The 16,044-nt window shown below is 33.6% G+C and overlaps 1 protein-coding gene across 2 annotated transcripts; it reads right to left on the bottom strand.

Moving 5' to 3' along the window:
• Positions 1-382: 382 nt before the first annotated feature.
• On the bottom strand, positions 383-15,281 carry LOC136027588 (H/ACA ribonucleoprotein complex subunit 2-like protein). 2 transcript variants are annotated; one of them, XM_065704973.1, is made up of 3 exons: positions 15,068-15,281; positions 2,346-2,418; positions 383-658 (listed from the first exon to the last, which is right to left on the bottom strand). In XM_065704973.1, the coding sequence occupies exons 1-3, from the start codon at positions 15,210-15,212 to the stop codon at positions 427-429; spliced, it is 450 nt and encodes a 149-aa protein (XP_065561045.1). In that variant the 5' UTR covers positions 15,213-15,281; the 3' UTR covers positions 383-426. The 2 variants fall into 2 exon arrangements, with proteins under 2 accessions (XP_065561045.1, XP_065561047.1); XM_065704975.1 differs by lacking the exon at positions 15,068-15,281 and adding an exon at positions 14,879-14,983.
• Between the last annotated feature and the right edge of the window lie 763 nt (positions 15,282-16,044).

Here is a 16,044-nt window from a genome sequence, read left to right on the forward strand (position 1 = left end):
CGGTTTAGATTTGATCGTTAAGGCTTCCCACTGAAAAAATCTCAACATCAGCGAAAAGTTAAGAATGAGCTGAATCCAAAACAGATCCAAATTTGTATACAGCCACAATAATCAAACAAAGTATGGAGAGTGAATCACACGTCCAAACAGTTTTGATACTTAGGACGGGCACCAGTAAAATTTTGCGGAAAACGTTTCCTTTGTAAGTAACCCCCTTCCTGTAGGTACCACCCTGTCCGTGGGCCGGTATGAGTGATGTATCTTCGAAATTGTAGAAGACAATCTTCAATGTTTTTAATTTCGATTAGATTTTGTTTGATCCATCTTGTGAGTTCTTCGTACTCCTAGCAATACCGTCAAAAGGAACATGAATCATTCTCAATTAATAAGAAAATCGAATGATTTTATTAAAACAAAATGTAAAAATTAAGCTGGAATAGGTAATTTCTTAACCTCCTCTACGACCTCATCATACAAGTCTTTGTATTCTTCATGGGGTCGTATCAATACCATAAGTGAGCCTCTCTTGACTCCCATAGCTGTGCCTATGTCCTGTCGTGAGGGAGTATAAGTGTATGGCAATCCTTTGTCCTCACATACCCCTGGCATATGGCACATAATATCAATGGGCGTCACATCCCCAGCAAACACAACCATTCTGAAAAAGAAATATAGGTCTAGTAAATGTCAATTGGTCTAAGTGGAGAGTATGTTGACAAAGGCCCGCTTTCATTTGGTGCCTTGGAGAGAAACTGAGAATGAAACCAACCAATGAAGCAGAGAAAAAAAAATCTGTTTCTTCAATACCGCATAACGTGCTTATTTGGTGTTTTGTTTTTTATTTTGTAAATAAAAGATTTGTTTCATTTTTTCCCTTTTACTAATACATGAGTTAAAAAGTTAAAACACATAATGCTTTTTATCTTAAGTTATAATCTAACGTAAGGTATGGATTTGGATAAAAAAAAGACAAGTGTAATCATAGTAAATGCAACAGTGAATCCACATGATAATATATATACACATATCGAAAAACGCTTTTCATTTACTGTAAGTAATTTCAGGTCTGTAATTTCCCATTGCAAAAAAAAAAAAAAAATCAGAACTTTAATACAAAACAAAAAGACGAATTTTGGAATTTAAGGGAGGTTGAGTGGAATAGAAAAACAAAATGCAAGCATAGAAGTCGCAAGTTAAATTTCAGAAACAAGAACAGAACTTTCAAACACACACAAAAAAAAAAAAAAAAACAATGCTTTTTATCTTAAGTTATAATCTAACGTAAGGCATGGATTTGGGTAAAAAAAAAAAGACAAATGTAATCATAGTAAATGTAACAGTGAATCCACATGATAATATATATACATATATCGAAAAACACTTTTCATTTACTGTAAGTAATTTCATATCTGTAATTTCCCATTGCAAAAAAAAATCAGAACTTTAATACACAACAAAAAGACGAATTTTGGAATTTAAGGGAGGTTGAGTGGAATAGAACAACAAAATACAAGCATAGAAGTCGCAAGTTAAATTTCAGAAACAAGAACAGAACTTTCAAACACACACACACACACAAAAACCTATGGGACAGTTAAAGAATCGAGAATAAGCTATTGATATAAAATATACCAGGTGACAGAATGAAAATCTAAAAAAATAATACGAACAGATAAAAATAAGCATTTTAAATTAGTTCTTTGAGTAAAAGTTGGAACAATATTTTTTAAATGTAACGATACAACAAAAAAAAAAACGATTTTTTTTCTTAGCATTTCTTTTGTGAGAATACTTTATACAGAGTCCTACTAGATATTAAAAAATATATCCCCCCTAAATTTTCGCGAATTAATGCCACCACTTAAATGGTGGTCCCTTCAAACGTAATTGAATGACTTTTAGACCATTTCAGTGAGAATCCAAAATAAAAACTATCTTGTGATGCTTGAAGACTCAAAATACTTTGCAAAAGGACATTAAATACCCACAAGATTATATCTCATATATGTAAGTTGCTGTGGGAAAAAAATTACCAAGGAAATAAAATCACATAAATTTCAGCAAGATGAATGCGTCTACTTAACCTGAGACAGTTGTTCTGCACCTGGCTTAGTTTTGGCCACGTAAAACTTTGTTATCATTTGGTTTGGGAGTATGTTTCCCTCTCTTGAGATATTCTTGAAGGAAGGGAGAGTCCTTCAGATCAATCTTCAGGGGTGAGCCTCCCTCTTTATTAGAAACAGTGCATATAGCATGCACAAAGATGCCTTTTGATACTCTGTCCAACAAGATAGATGCAAGAGAAAGAAATTTTGAACTCTTAGAGGTTGAAAATAAATACTTACCCTGTTTCACCTTTTCGAATCCTTCCTTGGACATCCTTAAGACCATTCCTGAGATAGGTTTTTTGTTTTGAAGCTAAAAATAGATATAAATACTACAATTCTTATACATCCTCAAACATATCAAAATAATAATTGATCAAAGTCTCATAATTTCCCCTCTTAGGCTTAAATAATTCAGATATCTATCAAACATATACCAAATTTTTTTATATGTAGCCTAGACAGGGAGGGGGGGGGGGTTGGTAGTAATCTAAAAATAATCACAGCATAGTAAGAACAAAATTGAGGGAAATGTTTTCTTTATCTTTTAGAATATCAGGGGTCTCCAAACTATAGCCCGCAGGCCACATCCGGCCCGCCACATAATTTCATCCGCCCCGCCAAACAAATCCCCGTGTGGTGGCCATGAAAAAAAAAATATCGTACGACTGGCATCGCAGAATTATTCAAAGCTGGGGCTGTTGGCGCTCAGGCGGCTCAGCCCGAGTCAGTTTCCCTCTCTCGACTGCGTGAATCACAGATACTAGTACTGGTAGGTATGTGTTGTGCATTACAAAGAATCAGTTGTGTATAACTGTATATTGTAGGGATGGAGGGCGAGTGGGGCTTCGTTGTATTCTGTGCAGTTATGTGAGATAGAGCGTGGGGGTGAGTGAACTGAGGTGTTGATAGGGTTTGATCACTGATGACGTGTTGCGGGCAGTGTTGTCATCGGCTGCGTGGTGTGTGGTTAGGGTGCTTTCGCACTTCGAGCAGAGCCAAGCGGAATGGAGCTCAGTGGCGCGGTTGGGCATTCATATTTTTTTTATTTTTTTTTTTAGAGAGAAAGATGGGTTTATTAATATAAATAACAAAACAAAACAAGTAAATGGCCCGAAGCAAAGCTTGTTTGGGCTTACAACCCCAATACACATACAAATAAAAACAATACGAAAAAGAAGAAAAAAATAAAAAGAAAAGGAAAGGAAAAGAAAAAAGAAAAGAAAAAGAAAAAATGTAAGCAGAGTAAGCAGTAAGCACATGTAAGTAGAGCGGCGGCCTTCACAAGGAACCATTCGCTATGGAGGATTTCGTGTGCTTTTTAACACCACATACAAGCTGTTTTTCCTGTAGAAATTATTTTATTTATTTTACCCTTACGGTGTCAGATATAGAAAATACAAAGAAAAAAAGTAGACAGTGAGTGTCGTCAGTTCAATGACGAATAGAAAATAAAGTACTTTTTTGTGAAAGCAAATGATAAAGATTATGCCTCATATGTAGAGACAGTGTTGCCGTTCTGAAGGAATACAATAACCGTCGGCACTATGAATCTAAACATGGCTCAAGTTATTCTCACATCCCAGGAGCAGAACGCCCTAAAAAGTTTGAATCATTTCAGCACAGTCTGCATTCTCAACAAGCTGTTTTCGGTAAGAAAAAATCTGAAAATGAAACTTCAACTAGAGCCAGTTACAAAATTGCCTATGTGTTGGCTAAAAAAGGAAAACCTTTCACTGATGGTAGTATCATAAAAGAGTGTATAGCGGAATCAGCAGGAGAGGTATGTCCAGAAAAAGTTAACCTCTTCAAAATGATAAGTCTTGGGTCAAATACTGTTGCTTGTAGAATTGAAGATTTAGGAGGCGACATAATTCGGCAAATAAAGGAAAAAACAAAAAGCTTTTGCTGGTATTCTCTTGCTTTGGATAAATCAACTGATGTGTGTGATACCTCTCAGCTCTTTGTATTCATTCGTGGCGTTGATAGTGAATTTAAAGTGACCCAAGAATTAGCATCACTTCACAGCATGCACAGCACAACAACTGGAAAAGATATTTTCAATGAAGTAAGTAAAACTATAACAGAATATAACCTGGAATGGAAACAAGTGCAGTGTCAGACAATTGATGGAGGAAAGAATATGTCTGGGACAAAACGGGGTTTGGTTGGGCAAATTACAACTGCTTGCGAGGTTGTAGGATTCTCAAAACCCATTTTTCGACATGCCTTATCCATCAACAAGCATTGTGCCTAAAATATGTTGATATGTCTTGTGTCATGAAACCTATTGTTTCTGTGGTTAATTTCATTAGATCTCATGCACTCAAACATCGCCAGTTTCGTGATTTCTTGAAAGAAATTAATTCGGAGTTTGTTGACTTGCCTTATTATACAGCAGTTAGATGGCTTAGTTGTGGAAAGATTTTGCTGCATTTCTTTGAGCTCAGATCACAAATTGATTTATTTTTCACAGAGAAAAATAAACCTCAGCCATTATTATCAGATTGTGAATGTACTTGGAAATTGGCATTTTTTGCAGATTTGACAGGTCATATGAATCACTTGAATCTGAAATTGCAAGGCAAAACAAATTTGATCAGTGACTACTTTGTTCATGTCAAGGCATTCAGAGCATAACTTGCGCTACTTGAAGGTCAGATGAAAGTTAAGAATTTTGCTCATTTTCCATGTTGTGAAAAATTTCATGCAGAAAGTAAAGTTGAGTTTCCTTCTTCATTTGCAAATGAAATAATTTCAGATTTGAAAAAGCATTTTCAGGAGCGATTTGCTGACCTTGATGCTAAAGAAAATGAAATCAGGCTCTTTCATAATCCATTTGACTGCAATGCTGAAAATCTTCCAACTCTATTTCAAATGGAAATTATTGATCTCCAGGCAGATGACAGACTGAAATATAAGTAAGAGAAGGAAATCTGATTGAGTTTTATAAATGTCTGCAGCCAGATCAGTTTCCAAATTTGATAAAGTTTGCTTGCAGTTTTGTGTCCATTTTTGGTACAACATACTTGGGTGAACAAACATTTTCCAAAATGAAGTATGTGAAATCTAACAATCGAGCAAATTTGTCTGATGATCATTTGAAGTCTATTCTTACAATTGGCTCATCTAATCTGGAACCTGATTTTAATTAAATTTTAAAGTCAAAACGACAGTATCATTCGTCACACTAATTTTGTTGCATAAAACTAAAGGCAGGAGTCTATTTAGTTTGCCCTGATTTTTTCCAACAAGATATGTTTTAATTTTTTTGCATTTATACTCTAGTATTTGGGGAAATTAAATTACTGGCACTGATTTGTTTTTTTTTCTCTCATTTTTTATCCCTTCGGCCCGCATAAATATGGGAAATATATAAAATGGCCCTTACATTGAAAAGTTTGGAGACCCCTGTTTTAGATTAAGCTATTCAGAAGTTATTCTTTACTCTTTTTTTTTAATATCATATGATGGTATACTAAGGAATATGCAGGGAGCTCTGTTGAGCCTTGCCACTTAAAATGTCTAAATTTATCTGATTTCCTTCTATAGTTTCCCCTTTAATTTGTCGCTTTTCTTGGATTTTAACGAATCGTCCCTCTCCCCAAAATAAATTATATGTATATGTGTATGGTGTAATATTTGCGGTTCGCCAAAGCATAATTCAACATCTATTTCAAAGTAGCTACAGAAAAAAGAATCAGGGACTTGACATCAAGCACTACAAATTGTATAATCAGTTAGTTAGTCAAAAACTTGCAGGTTCAAATCATAAGTCAGTTTTAAATTCAAATATAAATAATGAATTAGACAGTTTGTTTTGAAAAACATATACAATCATGCGTTTTTTTATTATTTAAACTAGTAATATTTTATTTTGCAGGCACGAAAAAACATGCACAGCATTCCATTCCCTATTCAACACCCTTTCTAAATATAATAATTGCTTGCCTATATATAGCCCTAGACTATATGTACATGTTAGCTGTTTTTTTGTTTTTGCTTTAAAAAAAATTGCATTGAGAAATAAATACTTAGATGAGAAATAAATACAAAGAATAATGCAAGCTAAATAAAAACATGGGTCAGTCTATATTCTGGCATTAAGTGTGGGGAGAAGGGGTGGGAAAAACAATGTCATGATTGTTAATATTATATTTGGAAAGAATATTGAATAGGGAACAAAATTTAAAATACTAGACAAGGGTGTTTATTACCTAATAAAGTACAGTAGTTGAGCAAGGAGAATTAACTTTAAGGGATGTATCCATAGTTTAAACTATACTCTGGGCACAATTATTGGTCTTAGATTTGGTAAAAATCCCTTAATTTTTTTTTGGTGAACTTTTACTTCAAGTTTTGAAAACACAGTTCTGTTGATTTGAACAGAAATTTAAAGCCATATAGGGATTTTGTTTTTTACAAACATTTTTACAATTTTTTAAATCTTATATAATTTAACTTAGCAAAGGTATGAGGCTCAAAATACTTTATTTGGGCCTTGTTTGGGGTACATACTGATTTCTGAAAATTTTCCTTGAAAACTAACACAAAATTGGTCCTAGGTCATCGAAGGTCAATGCCCTGTGGAGGGGAAAGGAGTAGAATACGTTATTCTCTACTTCCAGGCCAATAACTATACTCCAAATCCATTCCTGAAAGTTACATTTACCTGGTTGAAGTAGGCCTATTTTTTAAGATAGCAAAACCAACCTCAAGAATTTACTAAAATAGGGAAGGACTAGAGATAGGAATGAGAAATGTCTTCTCAGGGCAAAATTTTGCCTCAGAATTCATTCCTGATTTTTTTTTTTTCTTAACTCGACTGCTTTCAAAGAGAGCAAAAAGTCCTTGATTTGAAATTTTAACCAAAAAAAAAGTTTTAAGACTAGAATTACTGAGTTTGGAATCAAAATCCAATGGTATAGACACCTATTTCTCTTTTAGCTATCAAATTTATAACCTTACAAAAATCTACTAAAATATGTGTCATTTTGGGGTTGATATTACTCACAGGACAGAAATCAAACAGAAGAAAAGAAATATGCAATTTAATCTCTCATTCAATGCTCTTTTCTAATATAATAAATACTGCTGTCACAATTGTATTTCATCCCCCCCCCCTTATTGGGGCCAGGCACAGGCTTAGGTGACATAAAATTTTGCTGATATTGCTATTTATTTTTCAAATTGGCTATATTTGGCATTATAAACGACCTAATGATGAGGTATAAGCACAAAATAATGACAGCAGCACAAAAATCAGACAAAGTAATTCAGCTATTTTATATAGCCCAGGGCTCTGTCTGGCACCATTAATGACTGGAACTGGAAGGACTGGAATGCAGTTACAACATCAGTGGTTACTAAAGGCCTATTTTTGGTGTTTGGAAAGAACACTGAATAGGGAATCAAGTACTGCATTTCTTTTTTTCTCTATCTGATTCTGTCAGACAAGTTAATTTTTTCAATTTGGATTGATATTAGAGGATATAGTATTGATGAAAGTCAGGTAATGAAAAATTGTGATTCTGGTACTTGAAATGCTATTGTATAATTATTTAGTTGCTTTAAAGTAGATGTCATAGTGATCTAGAATTACAAACACCAAAAACAAGGTTCAAACGAAATCTGCTTGAAACTAGAACAAATTTATAAAAACTATCAAAAACAAATGCAAACATAACAGAAAACCAATAGAGTCTGCTTGAAACTGCAATAAATCAATACAAAATATAAAACATTGAGCAGTGATTTTAAAAACAGATTTAAAATTTTTGGCCTAGATTTGTAACTGATTATAAAACTTTTCGTCTGAAAACAATCACTATGACCATGTTTTGTGAAAATAAAAATATTTTTACATTTACTTTGTTCAAAAAGTTAGTCTTCACAAAAGAGCCGAAATCTAATCTTTTTCTTTAAGACTGTCTGCCACCATAAAGGACCATTTTATCTTTTAATACTTTGTATACTTTATGTTTATATACTTATAATACTTTATATACTTTGCTCACTATAAACTTTATTAGTTTGCATGGCCAAACTACTTGGAATTGATTGGGTGGTCTTGCTGCAACTTCTGTATCTTTGACAAGAGATCTAAATAAATGACAGAAAGCTAAAATCCACCACCTACTTTCCAAGAAATATTAGAGAAACCATCTAAATCCTCCGTTTTTGAGCAGGAGATAGAGATATTCAGAGCTAGTGGAATTAAACCATTACAAAGCATGTTGTCTTTTTAATTGAACAGAGCAGATTTTTTTTTAAGTTCAGGAAAAGCCAGTCCCTAATACTTTTCTAGTATACCTGCTCGAAAAACAAAAAAAAATAAGCTCAAAAGAAATATCATTCAATAAATTGACAGCCTTGGAAGTTTCCTGTTGTGCAAACTGCCATGATTAAAATCTTTGCTGACACAAGATTCATATTATTAATGTTGTATGCACATTGAACAGACTGCATTTTGCTTAACAATTAATAAGAGATTATAAGTTTTCTTTGTTTTAAACTAGCCTTTCATTAGGTTTTCCAGCTTTTGACAGATTTAAGATTCTTAAATGTGTCAAAAGACTGTTAGCTGACAGTCTTTAAGACTGTCAGCTAACACCAAGACATACAAATTGACATGTATAGAATTGAATATCCTTATCGGAAAACCAGTCATTACAGCTGAGCTTTGCATAAAGCAATAGAAACTTTTCTTAAAGCAATGTTCCCATTGGGTATTTTATAGGAAAGACAGTCTGCTAATTGCACTCCACATTTTCCTCTGCTGTATTTAAAAACTATTTTCTTGCAATTCTCATGGGTTGATTTTAACTTTCCATTGTTTCATTTAAACACAAAATACATATGCAGTATACTTTCTCACTCCTTCAAATCCTTCATTATCACCTTTTCCTTATTCTAGTCAGGGAGGATTCGGGGGAGAGGGTTATGTGGGAGGATCTTCCCGTGGAGGAATTTTTTATGGGGGAAGAGAATTTCCATGAAGATGGGACTGGATTTCTTTCCAAGCATTATTTTAGAACAATCAGAAATTAAATTAAAAAAAATAAATTGAAGTTTTTTCAACTGAAAGTAAGGAGCAATATTAAAACTTAAAACGAACAGAAATTATTACATATATAGGGGGGTTTGTCCCCTCGTCAATATCTCGCTCTGTACACTTAAGCTATTTATTCTAATTAAATGGCCTTTGTGATTCAAGAGTCATTCTTAAAGAACTGGAACAAAACCCGAACTTTAGTGTAAAGAGCGAGGTATTGACGAGGCAGTGAACCCCCTCATATTACATACATGAGGGAGTTTTTCCCCTCGTCAGTACCTTGCTCTTTATGCTAAAGTTAGAATTTTTTTAAATAATGGCTGATATAAACAATAATTTGTTTGTCTTATTTTTTTGGCCAATCTTAGCATTTAATTTTATCTTAAGCAGCTTCTTAACTATGATTTTTACGTGAAATAAAAACCAATGATATTGTATGTTTTCAGCTTGTGGTCTCTCTTCTCAGTTCCTCATTCTTTACACTAATGTTTGACTTTCTGTTCCAATTATTTAAGAATGACTCCTGACAAACAAGGACCATTTAATTAAAATAATAAGCTTTTTACAAATCTACAAACATTTTAGCATAAAGAGCAAGGTACTAACGAGGGGACAACTCCCTCATATATGTAATAACAACCAAAAGAAAAATCTGAGATAATTACAGTTAAACAGATTGTGGTAACAAACTGTAAGTAAGGAGCAACCTGGCTCAATAGTAACCAAAACTCTAAAAAACGGTTTTCAAAAAAAGGCTTTGATACCAATAGAAATATTAAATGAGTCAGCTTTTTATGCTGATTTCAAAAATATATGTTTCATTAAGTTTAATCTTACCCATCAAAGGTTATAAGCCAGAGAAAATTTTCTTGATTTTTGAAAAAAGGGGGAAACAACCCCCTAAAAGTAAAGTGATCTTAATGAAAATCCCACTATCAGAGAACAGTATAGTTTCAAGCTCCTATCTGCGAAAATGTGGAATTTTGTATTTTTTGCCAGAAGAAAGATCATTGGTGCATGTTTATTTGTTTTTTCCCAGAGGGTGATCATATCAACTAAGTGTTCCTAGGATATCAGAAGACTCATTTGAATGAAAATTAGAAGTTCTAGTGCCCTTTTAAAGTCACCAAAAAATTGGAGGGCAACTATGCCATCTCCTGTGCCACTTTTTCCCTAAATTGTCTGATCAAAATTTTGAAATAGCCATTTTGTTCATCATAGTTGAAAGGCCCAATAACTTTGCCTTTGGTTATAACATGACCCCCCCCCCACTGCCCCAGGGGAAAGGTCTTTAAGTTATAAAATTTACCCATTGTAAATACATAGCATTTGTTATTAATTTATTTATTTATTTATAAAGTTTTATTTATTTATTTATTTATAAAGTTATTTATTTATTTATTTATTGGGATGCATGCATACATTTTTGAATGGGGGAAGGATAAATTTTCTGCTGGGAGTTTTTTTCATATGGAAAATTTTCCATGGAGAGGGAAGTTTTCAAGGAGTGAACTTGCCAGGGGAAATTATACACTGTGGGAATTTGCCAGAATTCTTATACAAAATTCTTTTTGTACATCTTGCTTTCTCTTTTCCATTTTAATTTTATGTGCAGAGTAGTTAAGAGTAATTTTCTTGGGTATATTTTCACCAGGATCAAATTGTCTAGGACATTTCCATGGTGAGGGGGTTTCTCTGTGGAGGTGAGGTCATGTTTCCTGACATTATTTAAAAAACGATCAGAAATTTAATTTTAAAAAAAAACAAGTTTTTTCCACTGAAAGTAAGGAGCAGCATTAAAACTTAAAACGAAAAAAAATTATTCCATATATGAAAGGGGCTGTCCCATTCTCAACGCCAGGCTCTTTGTGGTAAAGTTTGACTGTTTCTCACAGCTCTGTTTTTTTAAAACAATAAAAAACTTTAGCGTCAAGAGTGAGGCGTTTAGGAGGAAACAGTCTCAAAACGTTGAGATAACCAAGACATATTTTACAGATGAAGGATGATATATTGCCAAAAATTGTTCTTCTTGCCCATCTATCTGGGGACAAATGAAAACTAGGTCATCCATAACTAGGGTTGAAAAGGATGATGCTGAAGGATTTAAAGAAAATTGGAACTTCTTGGGAGGAGGGTAAAGAGCAAAGCTTTGAATTGCAGTGAACTGTGAAGGAGGAGCTTTTGCAGCTGGTTAATCCCTCTATAGGGAAACACTTTAAACTAGAATTCTGGAAAGTAATTTAAAACATTCAAAAATACTTAATAAGCCTAAATAATTCCTAAAAGCAGATCATTTAGTTTACTCTCCCTCTCCAATAGTCAAATATATAGCATAAATTACAAACATTCAATAAATTTTCAATAGCACAACTCTTTTCTTCTAGGTGCTTGTTTACTGTTTAATTAATAAGAAGACAAGTTGTGCAATTAAAAATGCACTGACTATCTATAATTTAAGGTATATAAATATCTATTAAGGAGGGGGGGGGGAATTAAAGCAATGCACTTTTAAAAATTATATAGGCTAAATGAATATTTTAAAGTAGTTCCTAGAATTTCATAAGATAGGGTTTCCTTATGGAGAGTTGAATCACTAAATATTTATCTATATTTATTCTATCTCTTTCTGATTTCTGCCCTACAATGTAGGCTATTGGTAAAGCTCTAGAATATTGCCTGTGCAGAAAGAAACCTGCTAGAACAAACAGATGGACATTTTTAGGTTGCTAATTTTATTTGGTTTTGATTGTGTTTTGACAATTCATCTAATGGTCTCATGGTCAAGTGATGGAATTATTAATTTGTAATATGCATAAACTATTAATGAGCCATATTCCCTTGTATTTTCCTATTTTTATCTGTTTTGAATCAGTTTTTATCAATAATTATGTTAGTTTTTTCCAGAGAGTGTAGGGCTATATGATGTAATTAGGGGGAAGGATGGGGATGAGTTGTCAAAAATAAGAACAAAACCATATAGATAGCAACCTAAAAGTGTATCTCCTTTTGTTTTAGCATGCCACCCCCTGAAGAGCCACTATTACAGACCTTTATCAGTTACTTCACCACAGAACTGAAGAATTTATGGGCCTAACTTAATTTGCACTGTGGAATTAATAATTGATAATTAAGACAAAATTAATGTATGTACTGGATCTGTTGTGCTAAATCACTAAATCATTTTACAAAATACTAAAATTCTAACTTATAAAATTCTTAAAAGTACTTCACTTTACCTGATTCCCCCCCCCCAATTTGTAAATACATAGCCTAAATTGTATATTTTCCTTGCATTTTCTATTTCTTGATTTTATTGATGTTGCTTCAATTCATGGGTATCAAGGTGAAACAAAAAAAGTATAAAGCATGGCAAAATGTATGGAAGATATACAATTTGGGTATATATTATACATTAGGAGGGTTGGGAGTAAATTGAAATGCTTTTAAGAATGATGTAACTTAGTGAAGTACATTATAGAAGATACTTACACTATACTTTATCCCCAGCCCCTCTAATGCGGAAATACATAGCCCAAATTATATATTTCCCATGCATTTTTCCATGTGCCAGTCTTGTCTAAACCTATATAGGCTACATATAAATTGAATCAACACTGATGAAACCAAGAAACAGAAAAACACTAAGATAATTTGCTGCCAAAAGGAATATATACCTCAATTTGATGCTCTGAAGTGATGGCCCCACCACACTTGGTACACAAGGTGATCAGCATCATGTGGAGTTTTCAGGGACAGAGCAAACAAATTTTTGTTTTTGGTCCTGAGATGTTTGTCTTCCAGAAGGACTAGTAATTCCTTTAATATCTTTGATTTGTTTTCAGAGTGAGTGCTTCAAATTTTTACCTAAAAGCCTTTACTGTATGCTGCATTATATATATGTAGAGTTCCTTCATGTAGTGTTTCCTTGTAGGATGCTTCTATCCAACCTTTCTGCAGTTGAAGCTGTATACCACATAAAAGTTAATGGAAGTGATGTTTTGGAGCCCATAAAATACACATAAGGGCCACCTTTTAGTTTTCCTTGAACAGAACATGTCACTACACATTTGATTGAAGGTAACAACCTGGCCTTTATTAAAGTTGTACAGCTTGATGAATTCTGGTATTTGATTTATGTAGGCCAAAAAAGGTCTCTCATGCATTGTAGACAAAAGAATGACTATTTTACACCAGGTTAAGCTCCTCCCTAAAGTAAAATATTGAACTCCATTGAAAACCCCTTTCTTATATAACCTTCATTTGAGTCTGCTGATTTATAAATCATTTGAATTTTCCCTGATTAGATCTTTTTTTGAGTCACTAAGAGTTGAGATGTCATCCTCATAGTCACTTGCATAGAGTGATTCTTTATCTGTTTACCTGTAAACCTTCTAGAAGCTATCTGAAAGGAAAAACAAAACAAAAAGAAAAAGAGATAAGAAGGTGGGTCAATGTTCCTATTACCTGAACAATTGTTTAGGGTCATGAAACTATTGTTAATAGATGCATTTTGACTTTTGGAACATCCTTTCTCTCTTGCAAAACTACTGCAAACTCACCATTATGGAGTTATTGCAGACCAAATATCCTGTATTTACACATATAGAATTACAATCATTTCTGGTTTTGTTGATTGGATAGTTGAAATCACAAATCTGTAATAGTTTAGAAACAAATTTGGGCTATATATTTGCACATCAGGGGGGTGGAGGTAAAGCATAGCATATATTAAATACATAAACTAACCATTGCTGTATTTAATATATGCTATGTTTTACCCCCCCCCCCCCCCCCAATGTGTAAACATATAATAACTCCATAATGGTGAGTTTGCAGTAATTTTGCAAGATCAAAAAGATGTTCAAAAAGTCAAAATGTATCTATTAACAATAGTTTCATGACCCTAAACAATTGTTCAGGTAATAGGAACATTGACCAGAAGGTGTAGTATCTGTAATGTTAAGGCTCCTGAGGACACATGCATGTTCCTACCTAAGCAGATGCTAGAATTAGAATTTCAACAACTTTTGTCACACAAAAACTGACACAAATGAAGAAAAAACTAGATATAAAAACTTTGAATTTTTGTAAAAAAAATTGCACTATTACTGTTGGTTTGTAAAATTTATTACCTACCATTGTTATCTTAGAAGTGAGCAGGGGTCTATTTAAGTCTGAACTTGCCTGAAAACTGGCATCTTGAAAAAGGAATTAACATGAAGTCATATCTTGTTGCAAGATATTATCTGCATGGGAATCTCAGAAAGCAATTTGACAGTCATACAATTTATGAAGTGACCATGTTCTGGGGTTAACCCTCTTGTGATTTCTAAGTCTTAAAAATTTTGCCTACTTGGCAGGTCTATAGCCTACCTATTGGAATTTTGACAAAACAACATTATACCTTAATTTCCAGTTTCTCTTTCTCTGGTTTTAGTTATGAAAATTCAATTCCAGTTATTTGAGTAGGATTTTAAGCCATGTTAATGGATTTTTTTAATCCAAATTTAGGAAATCTATTTGGAGTTATTTGAGGCCTCATAAATTGGGATTGAGCAAAGATGTGAAGCAGAAAACACTTTTCTTGTACTTCATTTATGCTGAGGATCTGTTTAGCAGGGTATCACTTTTATAACACAGAGAAATTTAAAGGTTGTCAAAGCTCAGTGCCCTTTAGAGGGAGAGGGAGTGAAGGTAGGTACTTCAAAATAGGGCCTACCTTCCCAAGACATAGCCTATTTTAATCTGTAGATAGGCTACATCCCTGAAAGTTTCATTTTTTCTAACCTAACCCTTCTAAGATTGCAAACGGTAGCTTTTTCTAGAATTTTACTGCCTACTTTTTTGGCTGTCTAAACAATGGACAAGCTACAATAGCATCTCAAGGTTGATGTAGCCTATAGCTTACCTTTTTTAATCAATTTGTAAATTTTCTTTGTCAGCTTTTTAGAAGCCATTGGTTTCGAGATCACGCTAACATATTTCAGTTTGTCCTCGTATGATTCTTCCTCGGTTGGGATCTCAACACCATTATCTGATGAAGCTTTAACCATTGTGTCAGCCAGTACTTATTTCGTGCCGCGTGCTAAGGAGAATTTTTAAAATTTTTGCCGAATTTACCGGTATCAGGGCGAACCCACGATTAGCACTATTTCATCATGTGTAGCACCGCAGCATGTGCTACATTGAATAGCGGCACTTTCGTGCTAAAATCAGGGCCGGAAAAAGGGCAATTGGGTCTGAATGGCCCTGTGTTTGAAAGGGTCCCGCGCTGCCATCACAACAAAACCATTTTTTTTTGAAATTCTTAAATATTCTTAACAATTCCTGTAAACGTTTTCCTGGAGAAAGATCATGTTTCCAGGCTAAAACTAATAAAAACTATTTGATATCAACAATGAATCAGAAATGGATGAAATAGTTCAGCAGTTATGCCGACTGAAAGTGAAGACCCAAAGAAAATTAGATTTTTAGACAGTTTTAGAAGGATTTACAGAACAAAAACTTAGAGATATGCAAATTCATGTATTCATGTTCGGTGATGCAAATTTATGTTCAACAAATGTTTTGTATTTTGTAAATGAGAAATAATTGTTATCTATTTATTTATTTATGCATGCATATATGTTTAATTTTTTTCTCGAAAACAATTCTATATTTTTTTTGGAGGGGGGAAAAAACTGGCATCTTGGCATTTTCAGGCCTGTAAACGACCTAGACAGGTTACAAATTTAAGAAAACACGCTAAGAGCCTTCATTCCGGAAAAAATTCGTATGAGTAACATCATATTTATGAGCATAATTTCAAAAGCACAAATACGTCATTTCCGCCCCAGGACTGATTCTGTCGTTTTTAGTACCTTCGACGCATGTAAAAATACACAA

This window comes from Artemia franciscana, chromosome 5, assembly GCF_032884065.1.
Source record: "Artemia franciscana chromosome 5, ASM3288406v1, whole genome shotgun sequence".
NCBI classification, from domain to species: domain Eukaryota; kingdom Metazoa; phylum Arthropoda; class Branchiopoda; order Anostraca; family Artemiidae; genus Artemia; species Artemia franciscana.